General features: G+C 43.4%; 2 protein-coding genes across 2 annotated transcripts in view; both read right to left on the reverse strand.

The window, feature by feature from the left end:
• The window catches only part of GLB1 (galactosidase beta 1), a gene marked incomplete at both ends in the record, with an annotated part of 46,674 nt that extends 28,728 nt beyond the window's left edge, over positions 1 to 17,946 (reverse strand). Inside the window, 3 exons of the mRNA XM_081996358.1 lie at positions 165 to 315; positions 6,182 to 6,351; positions 17,893 to 17,946. Of these exons, the coding sequence (XP_081852484.1) occupies positions 165 to 315; positions 6,182 to 6,351; positions 17,893 to 17,946 (375 nt within the window). The remainder of the gene's footprint in view (positions 1 to 164; positions 316 to 6,181; positions 6,352 to 17,892) is intronic.
• Positions 13,720 to 15,694, reverse strand: TMPPE (transmembrane protein with metallophosphoesterase domain; the record flags this gene model as incomplete). Its single annotated transcript, XM_082014782.1, has 1 exon — positions 13,720 to 15,694. The coding sequence occupies exon 1, from the start codon at positions 15,034 to 15,036 to the stop codon at positions 13,720 to 13,722; it is 1,317 nt and encodes a 438-aa protein (XP_081870908.1). The 5' UTR covers positions 15,037 to 15,694.
• Positions 17,947 to 21,961: the final 4,015 nt, after the last annotated feature.

Here is a 21,961-nt window from a genome sequence, read left to right on the forward strand (position 1 = left end):
CAAAATAAGCTTGCACTGTAAGAAGTCACTTAAGATTCATTGATTTTAATATGCTAAACAGAGAGTCTTGTCAAAGGATACACCAAGTATGTTTGTCTACTTTAAGACAGAAATAGTTGCATTAGATTTACCCTAGAAATGAGATAACTTATGAAAGGCTGTACCATGTCCCATTCTGCACAGATGTAAGGTCCAGCTCTCAGGATAACCAGCAAACCAGTGTCATTAGCAAGCTGCAGGAAATACTCTAGATCTTTGTCACCAGAAAAATCATACACGCCCAGCTGGGGTTCATGGTAGTTCCATGGCACATACCTATGAAGAGAGAAGATCATCTTCCATTAGGAAATAGACTAAACCACAACTCCAAATAACTGTTTGCACGACATGCCCTAAAGATCTGTAGTGCTGAACTGGTCTTCGGATCAGTAAAACACAAGAACAACTCTAGAGCCATTCTTCTGTGAGGTACTTCATATGGCAAAAAGTGTTAAAATTAATACTGAAATAAGGCTTAGTACTTTGCAGTGTGCCTGCAGGAGTCCATATCAATGCAAGAAAAGGTTTTGATAGTGCCATTTTGAAAGCATGATGTCTGTTCCAAAATTTAAATAGTTAACCATTTTAATGTTACATAAATGCCAAAATCTTAAGCCTCAGTTTGAAAAGATAAAGCTTAAAATGTGTATGACAGGATGGAGTCAAAGCAACACACTCAAGCATCAAAATGCAGATTTTCCCCTCAATGTAGTCTATTTTATTTCTGTGTCAACCTGCTCTAATTGTTTCCAAAGCACACTATTAACTCATTTAAATCAAACTAAATGTACATTTAATTAATATATGAACCATGTGAAAATACATTAAACATTAGTTTTGTGCTCTTTCTCTAAATTTCAAGCAGAGGAGCAAGCTGATTGCTGACATTTAAAATCAAAGTAGGATAAACTTTAAAAACAAATGACCAACCTACCTCAAAGAAGTCAATACCAGAGTATCCTATTGTGCTTGCTTTCCCTGTTCCATATATCATTATCCAGGTTATCACTGCAGAATAATTTTAGTCTAAGCCATAACAGCTATGTTATTTTCAAAACTATTGCTTAGAAATTCTTTTAAGTTATATATATATATATATATGTGACTATGGATTTGTCAAGGACAGATAAACCTAAATCCATTTGTTCACAGAAAAATTTGCCTGAAGGATTAGAGAAAAGGAAAAAAGGTGATGTCTCTTGACTTAGGAATGCTGTTGGTACTTTGCTGTACAACATCCCTATAAGGAAACAAGAAAAAAACCCTAGAGGCTAGTTGGTATAACATTAACATAGAACAAAAATTAACCAGAGGAGACCAACTCACAATTTTCTGGCAAAGCAATGGGATATTTTGAGGAGTATCCCAAGTCTCTTTGGTAGGCCTAACTATATCCAAAGCTTTTACTGACATCTGGGTGATGCAATGCACATCGCACACTTTGCAAACAGGGAGCAGTTGTAAATCCATCGGTGAACATGATCAGAATTCCAAATGCTCTTAATTAATGAGCAACATGGTCTGATGTCAACAAGGAATTAAGAGTGACCACTTTAATTCTCTCTTGCATAAGAAAAAGCAAAAAATACAAAATGAGAAAGACCACATATGAAGGGATAGTAACAGGAAGAGAGTCTGCGGGTTCCACTGGAAAGTACCACCTGACTATGAATCACAAACATGACACTGCAGCAAGAGACAAAGCTCTCTCTGGGAGGAATTAACAGGAATGTTGATGTAGCAAGTCATTCACTGAAAATGCTTCCAGCAGAGAGCTGCACCTGCCTGAGCTAAATAAAGATGACTAGATACTAACTTCATAACAGTTTCTCACTGCCTAAAATACTACTACAGAAAGACAGCAACTGCTTATACTCCTTTCTCTTTAGGCCACCAAAAAAGTTACTTGTAACTGGCAAGGAAATTACAGGTTAAGGAGAAAAGGGTTCTAGCTGTAATTTAGCTACACCTTGTAACCTGTCAGTTACAAAAATATACTCACTGGAGAGTTTTATGAACTTGTTCTAGAAATGAGTCTGAAAAGTCTAAATATGGTTAATAGTGTCTGAGGTAAGGACAAAAGCGTTTCTCCATCTCTTATGCTCAAGATGGAAGAAGATAAAAAAAAATATTCCAGAAACAGTTTCTGTCCCATACTTCCCCACAAGGCCAGAAAAAAAAAAAAAAGCAGATTTTAGTGGAGAAGAGGGGGAGAAAGAGAAGAAAAAAATTTATGTGAAACACTTCTTACAGAATAAATCATGACATAAATGTATTGTAAATACTGGTCTAAAAATTGTTACTAATACACTTTAATCCCCCAGTATATTTTCTACAGCTAGCAATGGCCTCAAATTCAGTAATTTTACTTTGAAATTGTTATTATTAGCAAGTGTAATTCCTACATACCATTGTACAAATATATAGTCAGTTGTTAATGTTGTACTGCTTTAGCTACAGAATGAACTTATAAAGGAATGCCACATCCCTTTTTGAAACTTGAAACATGGTATTTCCTCTGTATTTCAGTAGTAGCATTTAATCTCCATTTACATACAATTTCTAAGCTTTATCCTATAACCTTCCTTTTCTTTAAAAGTCAGTTTTCCTCTCCTATTTCAGAGAGACGGTAACGGGCAAAAACCTCCACTTTAACTACATTAATGTACAGGAGAATTCTCTCTGTAATACCAGGGGTTTTTGTTTAATAGTGTAAAATTAAATAACTTGTACTAACTTCATAAATAAAAGAGCAGCATTTTATACATACTAGTTAAATTACACAAGTCTTTAGAAAAAGTAAATTGTGCTTATTTTTTAATTAATAGCAGTTCTTTCTTAGAGAGAGTTTCTACAGGTTTACAGTTTTCTGCTCCTTAGTCAAATACAGCAAAACAAATAAAATGCTCAACTTTCTTTAACTTTCTATGAGCCTGTAACTTAACTGCCTATACTTCCATGAGGCTTCTCCACTGATCTGTAACTCCTATAAATATTTTAGCCCCATCTAGTGGCTAATTATTTATCTTCTCCATGCCAAAAGAACCCAAAAAACCCACTAACTTTCAGTCTTTTCCAAATGTCCTTAATAGCTGTAGTTTCTAGTTGGCAGAGAGTTCAGGAACCGAAAACAAGGACAGTTACCCTTCTGTGACAAAACGCCTCTCCATGCTACCTGCTGAGGTCAGGAGTGGAGCTCCTAAATACACCTCCATTGTCTTCTGGGATGTCACACCAACCACAACATCAAATTTCAGCCTGCTGTTTGGAAGGTTTAGGCCTTGGTACTTCAAGCTTTAATGTAAGAACAAGCTTCCCGTCACCTGTTTGCTTATATTCTGTTATCACTTCAGATGCTTCCAGGTGCAGATATACTGACTAGTCCCAGACGAGCTGCTGACTCAGTCATTAGCTGAACAATGCATCAAGGCATAGTGAGTCTTTTGGAAGGGAGGCTGCAGAGAACAGGAAGGAGAGCAGGTCTGGCTTGCTTTGACCACAAAGGTATTTACAAGGACAATCCAGCAGTAGAAGGATCCTGTTTCTCTTGAAGTGGTAAGCCTCACTGGGAGCACCGTGGTAAGAACAAGGAAGGCTTCCATATTTCGAATCATAGCAAGACCCTTCCTTGTCTTGTGGGAAACCCCCCCGAACAAAATCACAGACTTCAGAGGTGGCCCCAAGGTTGGGAGTCCAACTATCACATTTTGCCAGAAGGTCTGGCAGTGCTGCTGCCCATTCCAAAATTTCTTCACACAACTGTCATCTCAGTCCCTTGCTAATGGTTTATTGATCCAGGAAAGGGTAGGCAGAAGAAAAGAAAACAAAAACACAATTCAATAATCCTCTAGACCAATTCCAGTTTTTACCAAAGCCACACAAAATCACAGCAAAGATGCTTGGAGTAACATGAAAATTTATTGTTTTATCTCAAACAATCAACAGCAGTAAGGCTTGATTATCTGCAAACGTCAAAGAAAAACAAAAGGGGTTTGGTGGGTGGATTTTTTTTGTTGTTGTTGATTTGTTTTGGGGTTTTTTTTAGCACAGAGAGAGAGAGCGCGCGCACGCGCGAGAGAGAGCACGCGAGCATTGTCAAATGGAAAGATGCATGGATTTGATCCTTGTAGAAAATGCAAGGCACGGGGGTACTTTCTGATTATAAGATACACATTCAGGAGCTATCTTTCACCACAATAGAAAAAATACAAAGGTAAGCAATGATGGGGGAAAAAGTTAAAGAATACCAGTATCCTCTACAAAAAGAAAAAGAAGTTGCAAAAAACCTGTTATCTGCCATCAGTGATCCAGCAACAACACCTAAGGCCATAGGTCACATATGGCAACACTTGCTAGCTGTGCTGTACCTTCTGTACTGAAGTGTTGAGAAACAACTCAGCTCTCCCAAGACCAACAGAGACCAGCTGACACCAGCAACATAAGACAATCTCCAGTCCTTCCTGCACAGTGGAAAGACACTAATGCAAAACTCTAAAGCACAGAATAAGAGATCTCAACAAGAGAAAAAAAAAAAAGAAAATAAAGAAGGAAAAAACACCAAACTTGTTAGCAGAAGATTACAAAGAAGGAAGCAGCAGGAAAAAAAACAACCCAGCCCTGCAGCAATTTTGCCATTAAACAACAGTGACGGGGGGAATGAGAAAGAAAATATTCCTATCTCAAAAGACCGGGGATGCAGCAGAGACATGAACAGGTAATTTCAAATAAGAAAGGAAGTGACTGGTTGAAAAAGCTGGAAATGAACAGAGGGCACTGAAGATATATGGCTGTTGTGAGGAGGAGGAAAATAAATCAGACTTAAGGGAAGTATGAGACACTACAGATCATAGTAGTCACAGAGCCACTGTCAGGACCCAGGCTGATCTTCAAGCCAGACATCAAAAGGTATAACTTTCAGGTCCATTTGAGAGTATTTTACTGCAGCAAAACAAAAGTACACAAGCACACAAGCAATTCCAGCAACTCTGTCCTGAGCAAGTGTGTTACTTAATCCCATTGGTCTCATGTGATGTGAGGGAAAATAGAACTTGCTTGCTTTATTAGAAAACAAACACCACCACCAAACAAAAAGTCACTACATCATCACAACACAGGGAAGAGTTTTAAGACATACAAAAAAACAGAGAACCCTAAATTTGAAAAAAGCAACTTCTTTTCTTTCCCTGCCACCTGTTCTTCACATACTAAGCCTTACTAATCACATCCCCAAGTGTACAAGGCAACCCTATAACTTGCAGGTCAAATAAAAGAGAGAGGAAGGAGAGATGGTGCAACACTCCAGCCGAGCAAAGTGCCCTGGCCTATAGGCTCTGCACTGCCAGAACCAACACTGTCTGGCAGTCCACAGCACACAGGCATCCTGTTTCAGAAAGAAGCTCTAAGCCTTGTAATGATTTAGGAAAGAAAAATAAACATGTTTGGGAATTACAACCATTGCTTGAAAAGACTGTGCCGTACACTTTTCTACCACTCCTCTTCCGTCATCAAGGAAGCTTTAGCAAAAATAATAGTCAGCTGCATTTTTTGTAATCTGTGCCTCACCTGTTGTAATAAGTACACAACCAAGTAGGAAAGACAAGAAAGATGGACTAAAGGTTTGGTATAAACAACTGAAAGCTCTTTAAAATGTCACAACTAGCTTCCAAAAAATTTTTTAAATTTAAACACTCCTGGTGAAATAGCTTTAAATCTTACTACCGCCTTTGCCAATATTTTCAAGGCTTCAGGGCGATACAGCCTAGGTTGTATTAGGAGGTTACTGTTCCCTCTCACCTTGTCTGCCTTTTGACTAGAGATTACAATGCCCTTTGCAGAGGCAGAGCACATACAACCGTTTCGTAGTTGCCAAAGTTCATAGTCCAACAATTTATTTCAGGTCACATTGGCACCCTGGGTCATGAAGCAAGCAGTGTTGCTATCAGCAGGGGAGTGGACTGTTAGCTATAACCTGCCCAGTTGTCCCAGTCTATGCTGTTAGAGGTCATCCTGTACCACCCTTCACTTCTCCAGAGCTTTCTCACCTATTCCTTAAAAATTAATAAACCAAGTAACAATGGTAACATTCCACTTCTCCTACACCTCCCAGGACTACAAATTGCTCTGAAAGTCAACAGCTACTTACGTTTGAATGGCATCAAGTCCTGCCATCTTCATCTTCAACAGGCGGTCTTTCCAGTAATACCGGGGAACCCGCGAGTAGTGAATGCTACCCGAGATGTAACGAAAAGGTCTCCCATCCTTGACAAAACAGTCACAGTCATAATCAATCCCAAAACTCCTCTGGGGTATATCCTGTGTACAGAAAGATAAATAAATACACAATATAATATTTTTCTGCCTTGAAAGACATGGAGAACAGTCTATACAACATCTGTGGCTTGTCCACAATAGAAGGTACAACAGTATTAAAGTAACTGATGGCGAATGGCTCTCTACTAGCTACATATAGCTCTCCTGAGCCTAACACACCAAAGGACTACAATATATCTGCCAACCACCCAGCAATGACAGGATTCACTACTAAACCAAAATATGCTGCATTCATTCTCCACTTTTAATGAGTATAATGTTGCAGTTGCTTACACCAGTGCAAATGATGAGGAATTAATTAGGGAAGATTTGGTGAATGCCAACCCTTTGCACTCAATGTTTCAACTTACTAAAGTGTTGGAAAACACAACCCTAATTCCAACTTAATGTCACACTCAAGTCTAGAAACAAAAGCCAGCTGGGAGCTTTTGAGGAACAAATACCACATTCGAAATGTTCGAGGGCACCAATACGTACATGTTTGAAAGCTTAGTTTCTAGTAAGTATAAAACTGATAAATGTATGCAGTTTGCCAGATTGATCTATGCAAGTCACTAAAAATTAGTTATTTTTTGAGAAAGTCCTACTTTCAATACTTTTCCAGCTGAGCACACCCAAACCAGTGAACTTAAAGAAGCAGGCAAATTAAGAGTAAGAATCTACACTTCCTAGCCGTAAGAAAAATAGCTTGACTTCCAGAGCATGGGATTACTCCTCAAGTGAACCTATGATCTTAGTAAGATTTAAGGTACTACAACCAACAGCAGTACTTCTTTTGCTTGTTAAAAACAAGGAAAAACTAAGACCCCTCTTTAAGTGACTAGCCCTATATCTTTAAGAATCTTTAACTTTTTTTTTTAAAAACAAACCTTAACATCTCACATCTCTTGTGTATCTTTGGCGTCCCTGTCACCAGTACTACTTTCATCCTCTACACACCACTGAATAGTTGGTTGTTTGTCTTCATGTTCTATGACTCTGCATTTGCGTTTTATCAGATTCATTACTGAGAACATTAAAAAAAAATCCCTTCAATGAAAATTCAGTAGGGACTTCTGATGTAAAATCACAAGTCAGCAGATGTAATCAGTTAGTTCTCCACACCTATCAGAAAAATAAATTAGAAGTCAATGAAACAAACCTCATGATTCATTGGACGTTATACTAGTCCAAATGAAACACAACTTTCAATATCATAAATTAAAAGCTGTTGAAGGACATTGGCCTTGTTCTTGAGGAAAATAGGCCATGGTCTATCCCATATTGAGAATGGGGCTTATCAATTAGGAAATTGATTGTATGAAACAAAAGTAATGAAATTAGAAAGGCAAGAGAGGTATACACCACCATATAACCCCAGGTGACCCCCACTACACAAGAGTCATCCACCATCTGAGGAAACCTGCCCAAAGGTTAAGCAGGGACCAATAGACCACACAGTTCTGAAGAACTTGGTTGTTCACAAAATTAGTGAACAATTTTGTTACAATAGTGTGGAATAGTACAGGAAGAGTAAAGAGAAAGGAATGGAAAAAGTGAAATAGAGCAGGCATGTATAACCACGAAGCTGCAAGTACCGAGACTCCTGGCCAACAACTGGACACAACTGCCATCCAAGAGCATACTCTTAGCGCAACAAGACAGCAAAACGAGCCAGTGCAATGTGTCACAGGCCAGCAGAACAAGAGTACAAACTATTGGATAGAGTACAAAGAAAAAACACGCTCTCCTGAAAACTGGAGGACAGAACTGCTGAGTAAACATGCCTATCCCTAGACTGTCATTAAACAGAGCAACTGAGTGAGATAACACTCTATTATAAACATTTGAAGACTACAAACTCCAAGGAGGAGGAAGACTACAGCACGTTGCAACTGTGATAAAGGCATTTCTTCACAAAAAACCTAAAATAAAGTTCTAGAAAGCATCTTAAATGCACATAGCAATCCAAAACATTCTGCCAACAATGAACAAGTGAAATTGTCTGTGTGGTGGACATATAACAACAGAAGTGAGAGGATACAGCTGGCAGGGAAACAGAACTGCAAGGGACTGCCAAGTATCACATAGGGGAAGCATTTTAGGCCCTGATCCCACAAACATAGGCCCATTCTTAATAAAAGGTTCCATGAAAGCTGAAATAAATCGTGACTCAAAGGTATGGATGCACCAGGTCTCCACAAAATCAGGACCTTACAGAGCTGAGAAATACAAACCAGCTGCTCAGGAACAAAAGTAACTCAAAGGTTGGAATTCTCCCTGAGAAATTATGTTGTCGTAGTAACTCCAGGCTGCTGAACTTCAAGTAAAGTACCACTGCAGAGGATGCACAGGTACGTACCATCTGCTTACTTTTCTTTCAATTCAAATATATGTGACTTTTGCTGATCTTTCATTTATAACCTCCATTTTGACTCCTGGGCATGCTGCACTAGGATGGAATTGTGCTGTGTGTATCCTCAAAGGAAACCTTCATCCTTACAAACACCAAGCAGATGTTTCATGTTCTTCAGATTTATTTTTTTTTTTATCTAGGGCACTGTGACAAGTTGAAGCGTTAATGCTGAGCTGAGTGCTTCAAAATGATCATGACTAAATGAAACTCAGAACCCAGCTGCAGCAACACAATTTGCAATAGTATTTAAAAAAAAAAAAAAGGCAGCATTAGGGAAAACAGCACATTAAAAGACTATTATCCCTAGAAATAAAGAAGGAGAATCAAAATAAATTGATGTTGTTTCCCTCTGAAAGAGGATTTTAGCCCCCTCATTTAGACCAACCATGTCAAAAGGCCTATGGAAAAGACTTGCTCCATTTATGGCAAGTAACTGTTGAGAGATGATGAACATGGAATCAACTTTACATAGCTCCACCTTCAGGGGACAGACACCTCTGGCAGAGAAACAAGACTTTCTTAAAACAATAAAACAATGAAAAGAAAGTATTAATTATGAAAGTGATCATCATTGAACCGGTTACCATTTAGAAGCCACGCCTTTAAAGCTGTGACCATAGCTGTAAATCACCTTCCTTACGCATACACCTCCTGATACTTTTTTTATTATTATGAGGGTGATGGGATGGAGGAAGCTTCTAAGGTACTTGCTCTGATTCACCTCATTCATTGCCCATTGTAAACAGACTTCCCTTCACGATCAATTACTCAAGATTCTTTTATCGTCAGTGCATGACTCTACCCATTGCCTGTAGACCAGGGCTTGCAACAACAGCAAAACAGTTCTTGTCATGAATTTATGTCTGTGTCTCTCAATATTGTATACTCACTGTTGTGAATATACAGCAGGAATGAATTCCCTGCATCTCCCTAAAAGATGGGGTAGTGGGCCTGCTAGTTTGGTAAGCAGATTCAACAGACGTAAACTAACTGCACACTGTTTAGGATGCCAGTTCGTTCATACCACATCATATTAATGCCCAGCTGAAAATTCAGACCATTGGAGGCAAAGGTATAAGGTTGCATCTTACATGCTCAGAACATACTCGCATGGAAGAGGGAAGAACTGAAGAATTTGTATAACGTTTTATAATGTACATGTCTCAACATAGTAAAAAAAAAAAATCATATAACTTCAGCACACAAAACTATTTAACAGTGGCTAGAATCTCTCATTCTCCAAATTTACAAAACTGTATTTTTCTCTTTTGGAAAGCAAACAAATGTGAGTACAAACGCTCAGTGAACCCCTCCACCTTTGAAGATTTCTAGCATCTCTTGTGTAGACCATTTTAAACATAGAGCAGCCCTTTCTCTACCCCAAAGCTCAAGTATTAAAATTGAGAACCACAAACCAGTCATTTTCTTCTGCTCCTTCCAAAAAATTCTTAGTATCCTTTCTCTGCCTTTGCAGTGGTCCTTTTCTCTGCATCACATCCTCACGACTTCAGCTTGCACTTTTTCCCCCTAGCAGGCGTTAGGCAAATTTAACGGTGGCCTTACCTTTCCCACTTTCCACCATGCCTAACTTAGCAGTATGGGCATAAGATTTTTCCAAAACTAGCCAGATTTATTGTCAGTAGCTTTTTGTTGACAAATAGAATTAGTGTGTTAAAACTACTCAGCATGAACAACTACAATAAATATTGGTACAAAATAAAAGGTCATTAGAGGCATCTTTCTTGATAAGCAAATAAAGTTTTATTAAATCCCAACATTTAAAGCATTTGTTATACCACATTTTACATATTTTCAAATCCACTCTATACTGATTATATAATGTAATAAATATAACTTTCACAAAGTGATGATACTGTTCTATTCTGGTATTATTCTGACAGTAATTAACTCCTGTCCCCCAATGAACTGGCCTTTTATAGAAAGAAATATATTTTCATTTAGTTAAGTTCTCCAGATCAAACACATTACACACACACACAAAAATTTACCAAAAAAAAATTTTAAAAATTACAAAATAAGCAGCACAGCAATTTTTTTTTTCATCTGGAATACTGAACATGGGTCTAACATCATGCACATTCAAGTCAAATTGGAAAAGTATAGAAAAAGCCTGGAAGGACAATTAAGGATTGCTGTCTTACAAGATTGTAGAAAATGTTAATTTCTCTTATTATCAAAAAGAAAACGGATCTAGGATACTTTCCACTGATATGTTAAAAAAAAAAAGGCAAAATAGGAAAAGGCTTTGAAGCGTTTTGGCACAGAAAGAAAACATTTTAAGTGATAACTAATCATCAAGCAAACAAGCTTTCAGAGGAAGACTTAAAGAAAAAAGATTAATAAGAACTAAATTACTGAGTTTTCCCAATGTAAATTTATGAAATGATAATATGACCACTCCTAAAAAGATATATATCTGCTCCTGAAATGATACACAAATATCTTCCAAGAGGGGCACATACAAAGTAATGAAGAAGTCATCTATGTACCCCTGGGATGCAAAGACCACTTCAGCTAGGTTTCTGCACACATTTGGATGGAATGAAAAGAGAAATAAAAAGGGTAGGGGGAAAAAAAGAGAAAAAAAAATACTAGCAACTCACTAGGAAGGTAACATCATATAAAACCAGTCCCACAAAAGCCTCCGGATAAGGAAACCTGCTTAACAATTAGTCGTCTTAACACAGTAATAACCCTCAACGTAACAAATGAAAAGCTGTCTTCCTGGACCACTGGCCTAGAGGAAATACTCTGCACTACTAAACCCAGAACACAGCTTTTAACTGAAGGCATGTTGGTAGGTAAACAGAGGGTTACAGGTTATCAAGATTCTCTCTACATAAGACCATTTGATGCCATGCCACCAACGGTTGAGAACCTCAAAAGGACCTCATGCAGGCAGCGGGCAGTGTTAAATACACATGGAAACTTTTGGATATTTAAGCAGATATTATTGCAAAAGCATAAAAGAGTTTAAAAATTATAGGTGCTGGGAAACAGAAGTTATCTAGTCTGGCAAGTAGAGAGCCTGGCTGTTCAGGTGTTCAGTTTTCAGAACAAAAGAGGACTGACTTCTCCAACTCTTCCACCAACCTTCCAGTGCACATGACACACTTACAGTATTTCTCAATACTCCCGTGAGTAAAAATGAAAGATGTTCACACAGAAGAACAGGATACAAAACCAGCTTAGCAATTAGAAACTCTGCTTGGGTAGGGCTGAAGGGAGTGGATAAAGTGAAACTTCAAAATTTCACTTACAGAAAATCTCCACTTTACAAAGCCTATGGTCCTCTTCAAATACACCCCCACACACCTCCTGCAAAACAAGAACAGGAGCTGAAGAACAAAACAGAAGCGTGTCTGGTTCAGGATCACACAGGAAGGCAGGAAAAGACTGAACACCACACTTCTGGTCTTGCCATCCTCAGTCGCCTGTGTAAGAACTGATCTCTTTTGCCCCATGCTACATGCGTCTGCCTGCAAGGAACCTGGGTTCTGGTGGGCAGAAAGGCAGAGCAAGGGAGACCCTGCGGCTACAGCTGCAGACTTCAGAGGCAGGATTCACAGAATTGTATTGTTCGCGGTGTTTCATACAGCAACACTGAGGTAGAAGGGGAGGAGAGAGGAAGATGTGCAGAAGTAAACTGTTTCATCAGCCTGGACAATATACACACATTAATTTACATCCTGGCTTTCTTATATACACACAAAGATATGGAAGCAAGAATGCTTTTATTAGTATTTCCCAATATCTCAAATTTCCCAGAATATCAATTTGTGTTAATCTCTTCTAGGAAAGGCAGAGATAAATTCTCCATCCCTCATTAACCTGTAGTAGTTGTTCTGCTATGTGCCTATCAGACAACCAGGACATTGATATGCAAATGATATTAAGGAAAGTCACCTGCTGCAGATTTTAGCTTTCTTAAAAAGAACACCATTTACTTGAAATATTAAAACCTGAAACAAAGTTCAAGCATTAACCTATTTGCATTGTTTTCAAATAGCATCTCCTTACTCTTGTAAGAGAAAAATCACAGAAAACAAATTAAGCATAAACAAAAAAAAATACCAGAATGAAAAGGAACTGAGTATTTCAGCTTTGGATTTTGTGCTTTACATCAGGAGGTACTGTATGCTCAGACAGCAATCGAAGTTATGTTAATTATGAGTTTTCTTTCTCATTTGCTTTTGTTAGAGCTATTTTCAGTAAGTAATTACTAGATGTCCAGTTATTCTGGGGAAAATGCCTGCAGAAAGACAGCTACTTTCACTCTTTGATATCAGTCTCCCCAGTTTTTTAACTGGAAAAATGTGAATTTCATTAACTGATGCCTGGCAATTTACTGTACTGGTAAGCAGCACAGACTGGAAGTCGTAGTCCATGCTGCAGACAGCTAGCAGGATAGATACCCATCCTCAATAAAAACAACCAAAATTATTCCCTTCCCGTAACATTTCTAGCATAAGGCTTCTAGAGTTTACATGCTCGGTGGACACTCTGTAGTCCCTTCTGCAAAACATGCATGAGCAATTTCATTGCAAGAGATCAGAACTTCACCTGTCTGAGATTTGATAAGGCAGCTGCCTGATGGATAATAAACAGTGGAACATGAAGTAGCCACAGGACACAGATATAACTAAACATGCACAGGACACACATTATGTCCATGACATCAGTGTTATCTTTAAATGCAGAACTTCTATAATAATGAACTCAAAGAATTAATTTCTTCAGGATTTTAACATGCCCCCGATTTGTTTTATAGGCCCAAGATACAGTTAGTGTTTTCTGCTCAGCTTAACAGAATCTGCTGAAGTCCACCCCAACACGTCTTCTCCGGCTTCCCTGAAAACGGACTTGCTTTCAGAGCAGAAAAGCCAATATACTGACCAAAAAGTACAGTAGAAGTCTGTCAAATGGAAAACTCCTCAAGGAGAATGTAGAATTATCTCTGTTATTTCAGCTCTGCTGCCTAGTCTCATGGGTATTCCAAAGTACATCGTTCCTGGGCTGACATAGACAAAGGTCTTCTGCCCAACTTTGTACAAGCCAACAAAGAATGGATTCAGAAAATAAGCTCCAGCATTTAGCGGGAACATCTGCCCTCCGTGAGTATGGCCAGAGAGAATTAAATTTATGTCTGGTCTTTCCTGAAGGGCCCACTTTGCAGCAATTGGCTGATGAGCTAACAGCACTATTGCATGCTCACTGCTACAATCTCTGAGAGCTTTTTTTAAATCCATGCCATGTCCTGAGTAGCGCAATACATCTGCTTCAATATCATCAACGCCAGCCAGGCAGAACCAGTCATCAGCGCTCTTTGGTGAAACAATCTTCACATTCTCATTATGGAGTGGTTGAATGTTAAACGATTTTAACAGCTCAAACCAGTTGCTAACATCTGATGTGTAGTACTCATGGTTTCCTGTGACAAAGTAAGTCCCCAAAGGGGAGTTAAGTTCTCCAAGAGGCTCAACAGCAGGTCGTATGATAGCTGCCTCAGAGTCAGTCAGGTCCCCAACAATCACAGTGATATCTGGTTTTAAAGCCTTAACCATTCTCACAATCATGGCAAGCTTGGTCTTCCCAACCGTAGGCCCCAGATGGATATCTGAAAGCAACACCACTTTCAGATTATTCATTGTTGAGGGCAGCTTGTAAACTGGAACCTCCACTGAATTCACAGTAGGAGGCTGGGAAGCATTTAAGAGCCCAACAACAGTCAGCACAACAGTCAGCACGACTGCCAAAACTGGTTTCATCGCTGTTCTGTTCTTGTTGACAGTGCTCGCCTTAGCGCCTCTCCCAGCCAAGAACTTGTAAGCCTGCTCTACAGAGCCTAGAGTGAAGAGGAAGAAGATAAGAATGATATAGGCCCCCAGGCAAGTGTAGGCAGCTAAAGAAAAGAAATAGGGCTCTTCCGCAACAAGAAATAGCAATGTAAAGAAGCTTGAATGAGCCAAAGCTAGAAACATGAACACAGCTATTTTCCACGGCATGAAACAGAAGGAACTGGCAGCTGAAGACCTGGAGAACGTGGTGACTGTGCTTCTCCAAACATGAAGAGATCCTATCAACATGAGTGCGTTAGCAAATAGTGCCATCTGCAGCCTTAGAAGCCAACGCCGCATCCTGAGATCGAGTTTTTCTGCCAGATAACTCCGCGATAACATCATGGAGAAGAAAACCACTCCTGCAGCCACTGCAGCCTTTGCTTCAAGGGGCAGTTGCTTGAAGGAGATCATCTTTGCTTCCTGACTGCTCCCTTCTGTTCTGCAGAAGTCTCCAGTAGGCAGTAATGTGGTTATGAAGGGATGCCTTGGGTCAACAAAGCCTGCAACCAGGAACCAGTATCAGCCGTTTTAAAATATTACACACATTCCCTTTTTCCCAGACTGCAATAACGGACTGTTACTCTGCACATACTACCCAAAACACTGGGTTATGCAGAATCAGTATCATAAAGACAGAGAGGAGATTTCCTCATGTGGAATAAGTCAGACAACCGAAAACACTGGATTCTGGCAGTCCCCTTCCAAGCTCCCTGCCTTCCTCCCTCAATGATTCCACCCTTCCCTTTTTTTTTTTTTTAATATGCTCTTTCCTTATTAAGGTTTCCTTATAGTAGATTACAATGGACCACAACAGCGATGCAATAAATCCTGGAAACAATCATTATTGTATTTGCAAACAATCATTATAGTATTTGTAAAATGTTCTGGGACTTAGCACATGTGTTTTCTGTTCATCTTCCCAAGCAGTTGGCTCCATCTCAAAAGCAGGTATCATTCTACATCATTCTTACTAAATGCAAGGCAAGCCCCACTGGAATAGCTACCAGATGCAACTGTGGTCCCAGAAACTGCAGATGATCTATCAGCAGATATCCTTGCTTCCAGTTGACTTCCCCAAAGCCCTCACAATCAGTAGGGCCAGTGAAACCCACATTCTGTTTTGCTACTTGCTTCCTGCTCGTTTCCACTACATGTACAGTTCCCAAGACTCAACACCTATTTCAGCATATCCTGGCCTAACAGGATGCACTTAAGTTGAAAAGGGATTAAAACATCATGCAGTGTACTCTTTTAGAAGTAAGGGGAACACTAAGTCTACTGCATCTCTGCTCACAGATTGAATATAAATAAGCAAGCACCAGCTATGACTGAATTGTACTAGAATTCCCTATTTTGCTCTGTATTTTGCTCAGAGTTCACAGTGCTTCTAATAATTCCCAGTTCGCACATTTTTATTTAAAATAAACCTACTGCTTTATTTTAACTATAGATGAAAAAAGTTTGGATGGTCTTTCATAACATAAAATACAGACCAAGTTTGAGATAACAAACTACCATATTTAAACCATGCAGCAGAATACACTTACTTTCAAAACACTTCCTGTCTCTCAGTCCACACTTAACTAGAGAAAAAATAAGCAATCGTTAGAGCCAAAAATATCTCAGAACTAGGGCACAAAAGTAGCCTTGTAGGGCTCTGCAGTGAGCTTGAGCCCCTAAGTCTATAAACCTGAGTTTGCCAGGTTGCTTATATGCAGTATAGAATTTCCCAGTCTAATTTAAAGGAATGTTAGCACCTCTGTGATGATAGGACCCTGCTATATTTTGAGGACTAGACCAAGTTTTAAAAAGACCCCTTCCCTCATTGCTTGGTCAGGGAACTGTGGATTGATACAGAAATTGCGCCTCCCAGCCTCAGTTCCTCAAGCCCTCTCAACTGTTACAAAATTATTCTTAAACAGTGCTATTTTACACACATGCCTCTACAGAAAATAAACAAAGCTAGGAAGATAAGAGCCTAAAAAATGCACTACTGGTTCAAGTCCATGGTTCCTCTAGCCCAGGCCATATTCTGTCTGCACAATGACAGTAAGAAATGCTGTTTAAAGAGACGGCATGACCCTGGCCACTCTCTGTAGTCTGCTTCCCTCATACTCTCCCAACTGACAAAGCTGTTACATTAGGCATGTTAGAAGGCAAATCCTTGCCTAATCATTTCTGGATGTTGTTTATGAACCTGATCTATCTTAATTTGGCTAATCTTTTTTTGGAATCTGCTAAATACTGTCCAATTCTACAACCTCCCATAGCAGCAAACTCCTGAATTCACTATATAGTTTCACAGCTCTTTTAAAGTAATCTACTAAATCCACCAAGCAACCCTCTTGTAGTACTACCAAATTTGGTGAGTAGTGGTTCTCCATTCCTCTCACCCATCACCTTCAGAATTTTGCCTCAGCCGTAACGCCACCCTTCAGAAGCCATACTCGCTGCCACCCAATCTGCCCTTTGATGAAGGCCTCCCATGAGGCTGTGCTGCTTTTCACACAGCTTGAACCACCTGTGCATTATCCAGCTGCAACACCTACCGAGGTAATACTGACACTCTGCTCCAAACTCAAGCCATAAGCGACAAGGGACGGCTCCCACAGCCATTGCAAACACTAAGGATTTGCCCAGGCCCCTAGCTAGGCAGTGGCACGGTGTGCCACCGGACAAAGCACCAACAGGAGAGCCGATGCTGAACCTGGGCAGAACGGGAAAAGCTCCTCTCCCTCCTCTCACACCACCGGAAGAGCAAGTTTTCCCACGGGATCTGCTAGTAGAGTGCGGGGACCAAGTAACTGCATCTCGATTTCCACCCCCCTCCAAAGGCTGCTTAAGGAGGCCTTGTAACGCATTATTGCTCAGAGCAGAGCCAGGCAGCTGGACACCCTCCCTCCACAGACACGGCCAGGCCCGGCCCGGCCGGTAGCGGGCAGGCCCGCCCGGGAGAAGGCGCCGGCCGCCGCCGCCCCTGCCCCGCCAGCTTCCCCGGCGCCGCAGCGGCGGGCCCAGCACCCGCGCCCCAAGTAACACCACCCATGAGCCACGAACCGCGAATGAATCAAAAATGGCCCACAGGTAACCGTCTTGCTCCGGGGCAGGAGGCGGCCCCTACCAGCGGGGAGCCGTGCCCGCCCGGCGGCCACCCGCGCCCCTCAGAGCTCGGGGCCGCCCCCAACAGCCAAGGTGCCGCACGGCGCAGCGCCCCGGCGCCGCCGCGGAGCGCGTGCCCTTCGGGGACAGGGAGGCGAGGAGACTCACCGCCGCCTGGAGGAGCGCCGACAGGCCGGCCAGCGGGAGCAGCAGCCGCAGCATGGCGGGCGGCAACGAAGCGAGCGCTGCTCAGCCCGCCGCCACATGAGACGCACGTCAGCTGACTGCCCCGCCGGGCCGGGCCTGCTCCGCCCCTCCCCGCCAAGCCCCGCCCCTCCAAGCCCCGCCCCGCCGCCTGCCCGGGTGCTGCTGGGCGCAGCGCGGGCATCCCTCCGTGCCTACGGCACCCACAGCGCTGGCCCGCGGCCGTCAGCGCCCGGCCGGCCTGCTCCTGCCTGCCTCTGCCTGCCTCTGCCTGCTCCTGCCCTCGCCCCCACCAACCTCCCAGGACACCACATGCTCCAGCCTGTCCAGGACCGGGGACTTGTCCCAGCTCCTCAGAGGGGATGAGGGAAGCGCGCCCCACCATGGCCATGCAGAAACGCCTCCTCACCCCTCCACCCACCCCAGCCCAAGGAGGTGGAAGATGCGTCTCCCAGTCTACAGGCCAGCACCAGGGGCGCAGAGGCAGCAGACCACCAGGCCGGCGGGACAAAAAGGAGGTGGGAGATGGCCCTACACACTTTTCCATCTGGTGGTCGATTTCCACAGGGTGTGCGAGGAGGCTTAGGAGGAGGACGAGGAAATCCAGGGCAAGAGAGGAAAGGGAAAAAGCCCGAAAGGGGCAGGGGCAAGAGGGTGTCCTGGGCGGTTTCCCATCCAGATGGTAACCAGGGCCACCCCTGCGTAGCTTCCAAGGTTGGGCACCTTGAGGGTGGTATGGCTCCACACTGGGGCCCGCCAGCACCTGCGCCAGCACCAGCCTTAGCCCCCTTGCCCCGCCCCAGCACCTCTTTCCCCACCACCGGCTTTCCCCTTCAGCTCCAATCAAGTGACAAACACCTCATTAGTAGGCTCAAAAAACACCTTCTTTCATACCTCTTTGCTACCAATACCACGACTGGCCTAAGGACAAGCCAACAGCAAACACAGACCCTCCTCATGGCCAGTTCCTCATCCCCTTCTTCATGCATGGAGAACACACGGTTTTGCTGTACTAGGACCTTCTGCACGTTTCTCAGCTTCTACAGAACACAAGGAAATTGCCACCTGTCATGGACATTCGCCTCCCTAACTCTTGTAGCCACCAAGGTTCCAACTAGGAAAGAGTATTAATTTTGTTAAGGCCTCCTGGCTCACATGATACCCTGCAATGTAACGAGGGAGTGGAACATTACTGCAGACTTTGGTGTTCTTCATGCTGAAGTAAAACAAACAAAAGGACAGCCGCGCCCTGGAAAGAAGGACTTGACTTCCTAGAAGCTCAGCGCTGCCCATGAAGGACAAAAGACACTCTTGGGCAACTAGAATCACACCGGCATCCTTGCCGCTCTAACCCATCTCTGATCTCTCAGCATCCTCTGGCGTCATAAGTAAGGAACTCTCGCAAGACTGACTCCGGCACAGCCGGATCGAGAGACAGGCAGCAAGAATGCTGCAGAAGTAGAGTTGTTTGCAAAGTTTTACTGCGGGTGGTAATCTGTAGCATGGGGGTGGGTGATTACTCAAATTGTCTTGCACCTGAACATGCTAAGGCTGTAAGAACCCTGTGTCAGACGACATTTGGGGTGCCCCAATTTGGCTGGGGCCTTCATGCGCAAGCATAAATATTTGCCCTTGTAATTCTCTCCTTTGTGTCCCAGCCTGTCTCCTTAGTCGGCATGGGCCGCTTGCAACTTTTCAGAACATCCTCCGATGGAGAAAAGATTTACTTGCCTGAAACAAATTCTGCAATTGTGGTCCCACTGTGATCCCACAGAAAAAGTGCCAACCGTAACTACTTATTTCTTGTGTTTTTAGCGTTTTATGACTTTTTCCAGTTCTTTAACTTTTTTTTTTAAAAAGCATAGAGGAAAATTGAGGCAATTATTTAAAAATTCAGTAATGATTCAGCACTACCAACATTGGTGCAAGCAAACAATAAAATTCAGAGCCACAAACGGTGAGATTACTAATAACTGAGCTGGAAAAGAATTTATGGGCATAACATTACTGATGTTAGATTAAATTCTGCATTTGTTTCACATCACGTCCTCATTGTCTTCATACTGTCTCAGCTGTAATAGTTCTAGCACACAAGAAATTCCTGCTGTTTAGACCTTCCCAAAGAGGGTTTTTTGCTTACGTGCACCTGGGGAGAAGGACTTTTGAGCTATTACACTGATAACGTCACCAAGAATGCCCTGCATCCTTCTGTAATGAAAAAATGTGCTCATCTCCAGGCCCCACCTCCAGGCCCCAAGGGCCTCAGTGGCCCTTCAATGGAGTCCTCCCACCAGCCCTGCGCAGCAGCCCGGAGGACGCCAGGCCCTCTCCTCCCCTCTGCCCCTCTCTGCTACTGTCGGGTGCGGGGACGATGCCACTTGCAAGGAGCCGAGCACTCGGAGGATCAGGGAGACTCCCCAACCCTCCTGGGACACCGTGGCCACTCTCCCCTTGAGGGGACCCCAGGCCTGGCACGAGGAGGGGGCCCGAGCCCAGGGGCAGCCTTTCTCTCTGGACAGCAAAATGGGCCCCGGAATGGGGCCTTCAGGGCCCCATGGGCCACCATCCCAGCCACAGCAATGTCCATTGGTGACGTCACCAGCCTTCCATTAGACCAGCAGGCGCCCCTGCGGCTGGCCCACAGCTCCCCGAGCAGCTACAGACTCGGACACCCAGCGGGCTTGGTCGAGGGGGGCCCGGCGAAGCCAGGCGAGTGCCCACATTGAGTGGGACGAGCAACAAGAGGTTCCTGGAACCACGGAGGCTGCTGCCTCCGCAGCCCAAAAACCGGATGGGGGCTGACTGGAGCAGCAGCACCTATGGCAGCTGCATCGAGCCCATGGAGGTCAACCCGCCACAGGACGGCGATGAGCCCATGGAGGTGGATCCACCTGCAGAGGAGGAAGAGCCAATGGACGCACGGGGGCGCTCAGGGACCCTCCAAACAGCCAGCTGCCATCAAGCGGTGCCACCCCAGCGGCCGAAGCCAGCCCTAAGTGCACCACCCACACCGACCCCCGGCAGGCTCATCAGGAAGGCCCCCGGCTGCCAAGCTGCAGATGAGCCCTGCTTTCCCACCCCCCAGCCCCACCCGTCATGAAGGGGGCCGTCTCCTCTGCCCTGAGCCCTGGGGAAGAGGCGAGGACAGGGGCCGACATCTTCTGCACAGCAGCGCCGTAGCCCCAGGAGGAGTCTGCTGGAGACTGCTGGAGACCACCGGAGACCACTGGACACCGCTGGAGACCATTGGAGGCCGCCAGAGACCTCTGGACACCACCGGAGAACACTAGAGATCGCTGGAGCCTGTTGGACTCCCCTGGAGCACCACCAAGGCTATTGGGGCCTGGAGGTGGCATTTTTTCCATCTGAGGATGAGAAAGTCGGTGGGGGTGGCTGTCCTCAGCTCACTGTCGCCTCAGCTACTGAATGGGTGGGCATTTTGGCAAGATTGGACAATAAACAATTAAAAAACCAATAAAAACAATAAAACCCAATTAAAAAACAATAGAATATAATACAAAAACACTTAAAAAAAATGCTCTCCTCTCTCATTTGGCACTTTTGAGGCTGCATGTGGCCCTGTGTCCCAGTCCCATCTCCCCAGGACAGGAAAGACACCAACATGCACAGCGCGGGCCCAGCCCAGTACCTTCGAGATGGTGAGGGGCCAGGGCACATGGCACACGAGGGCAGGCTGAGGGAACTGCCGCTGTGCAGCTGGGAGAAGAGAAGCCTCAGGGTTGGGTCTCACTGCTGCTCTTCCTGAGCACTGGAATTCTTTTCCTGACCCAACACCCCATAGAAAATCATCCTCTTTGTCTCCCACATGCACTTCACTACTGCTAGTTCTGGTATCCAGAACAGAAAAGGTCTCGATAAAAAAAGAGAGAGAGAGCACAATGTGCCCCAGCTTGCATCCCCACTCCCTTTGGTAGGATACAAGCCACAGGTTAATCTCTCCTACCTGCTTCCTCAGCCTTATTGATCAAACAAGAAGTATGAGAGTATTCAAATGCGAGTGCTCTTTGCCAGC

Source organism: Phaethon aethereus (assembly GCF_964289735.1).
Source record: "Phaethon aethereus genome assembly, chromosome: 2".
NCBI classification, from domain to species: Eukaryota; Metazoa; Chordata; class Aves; order Phaethontiformes; family Phaethontidae; genus Phaethon; species Phaethon aethereus.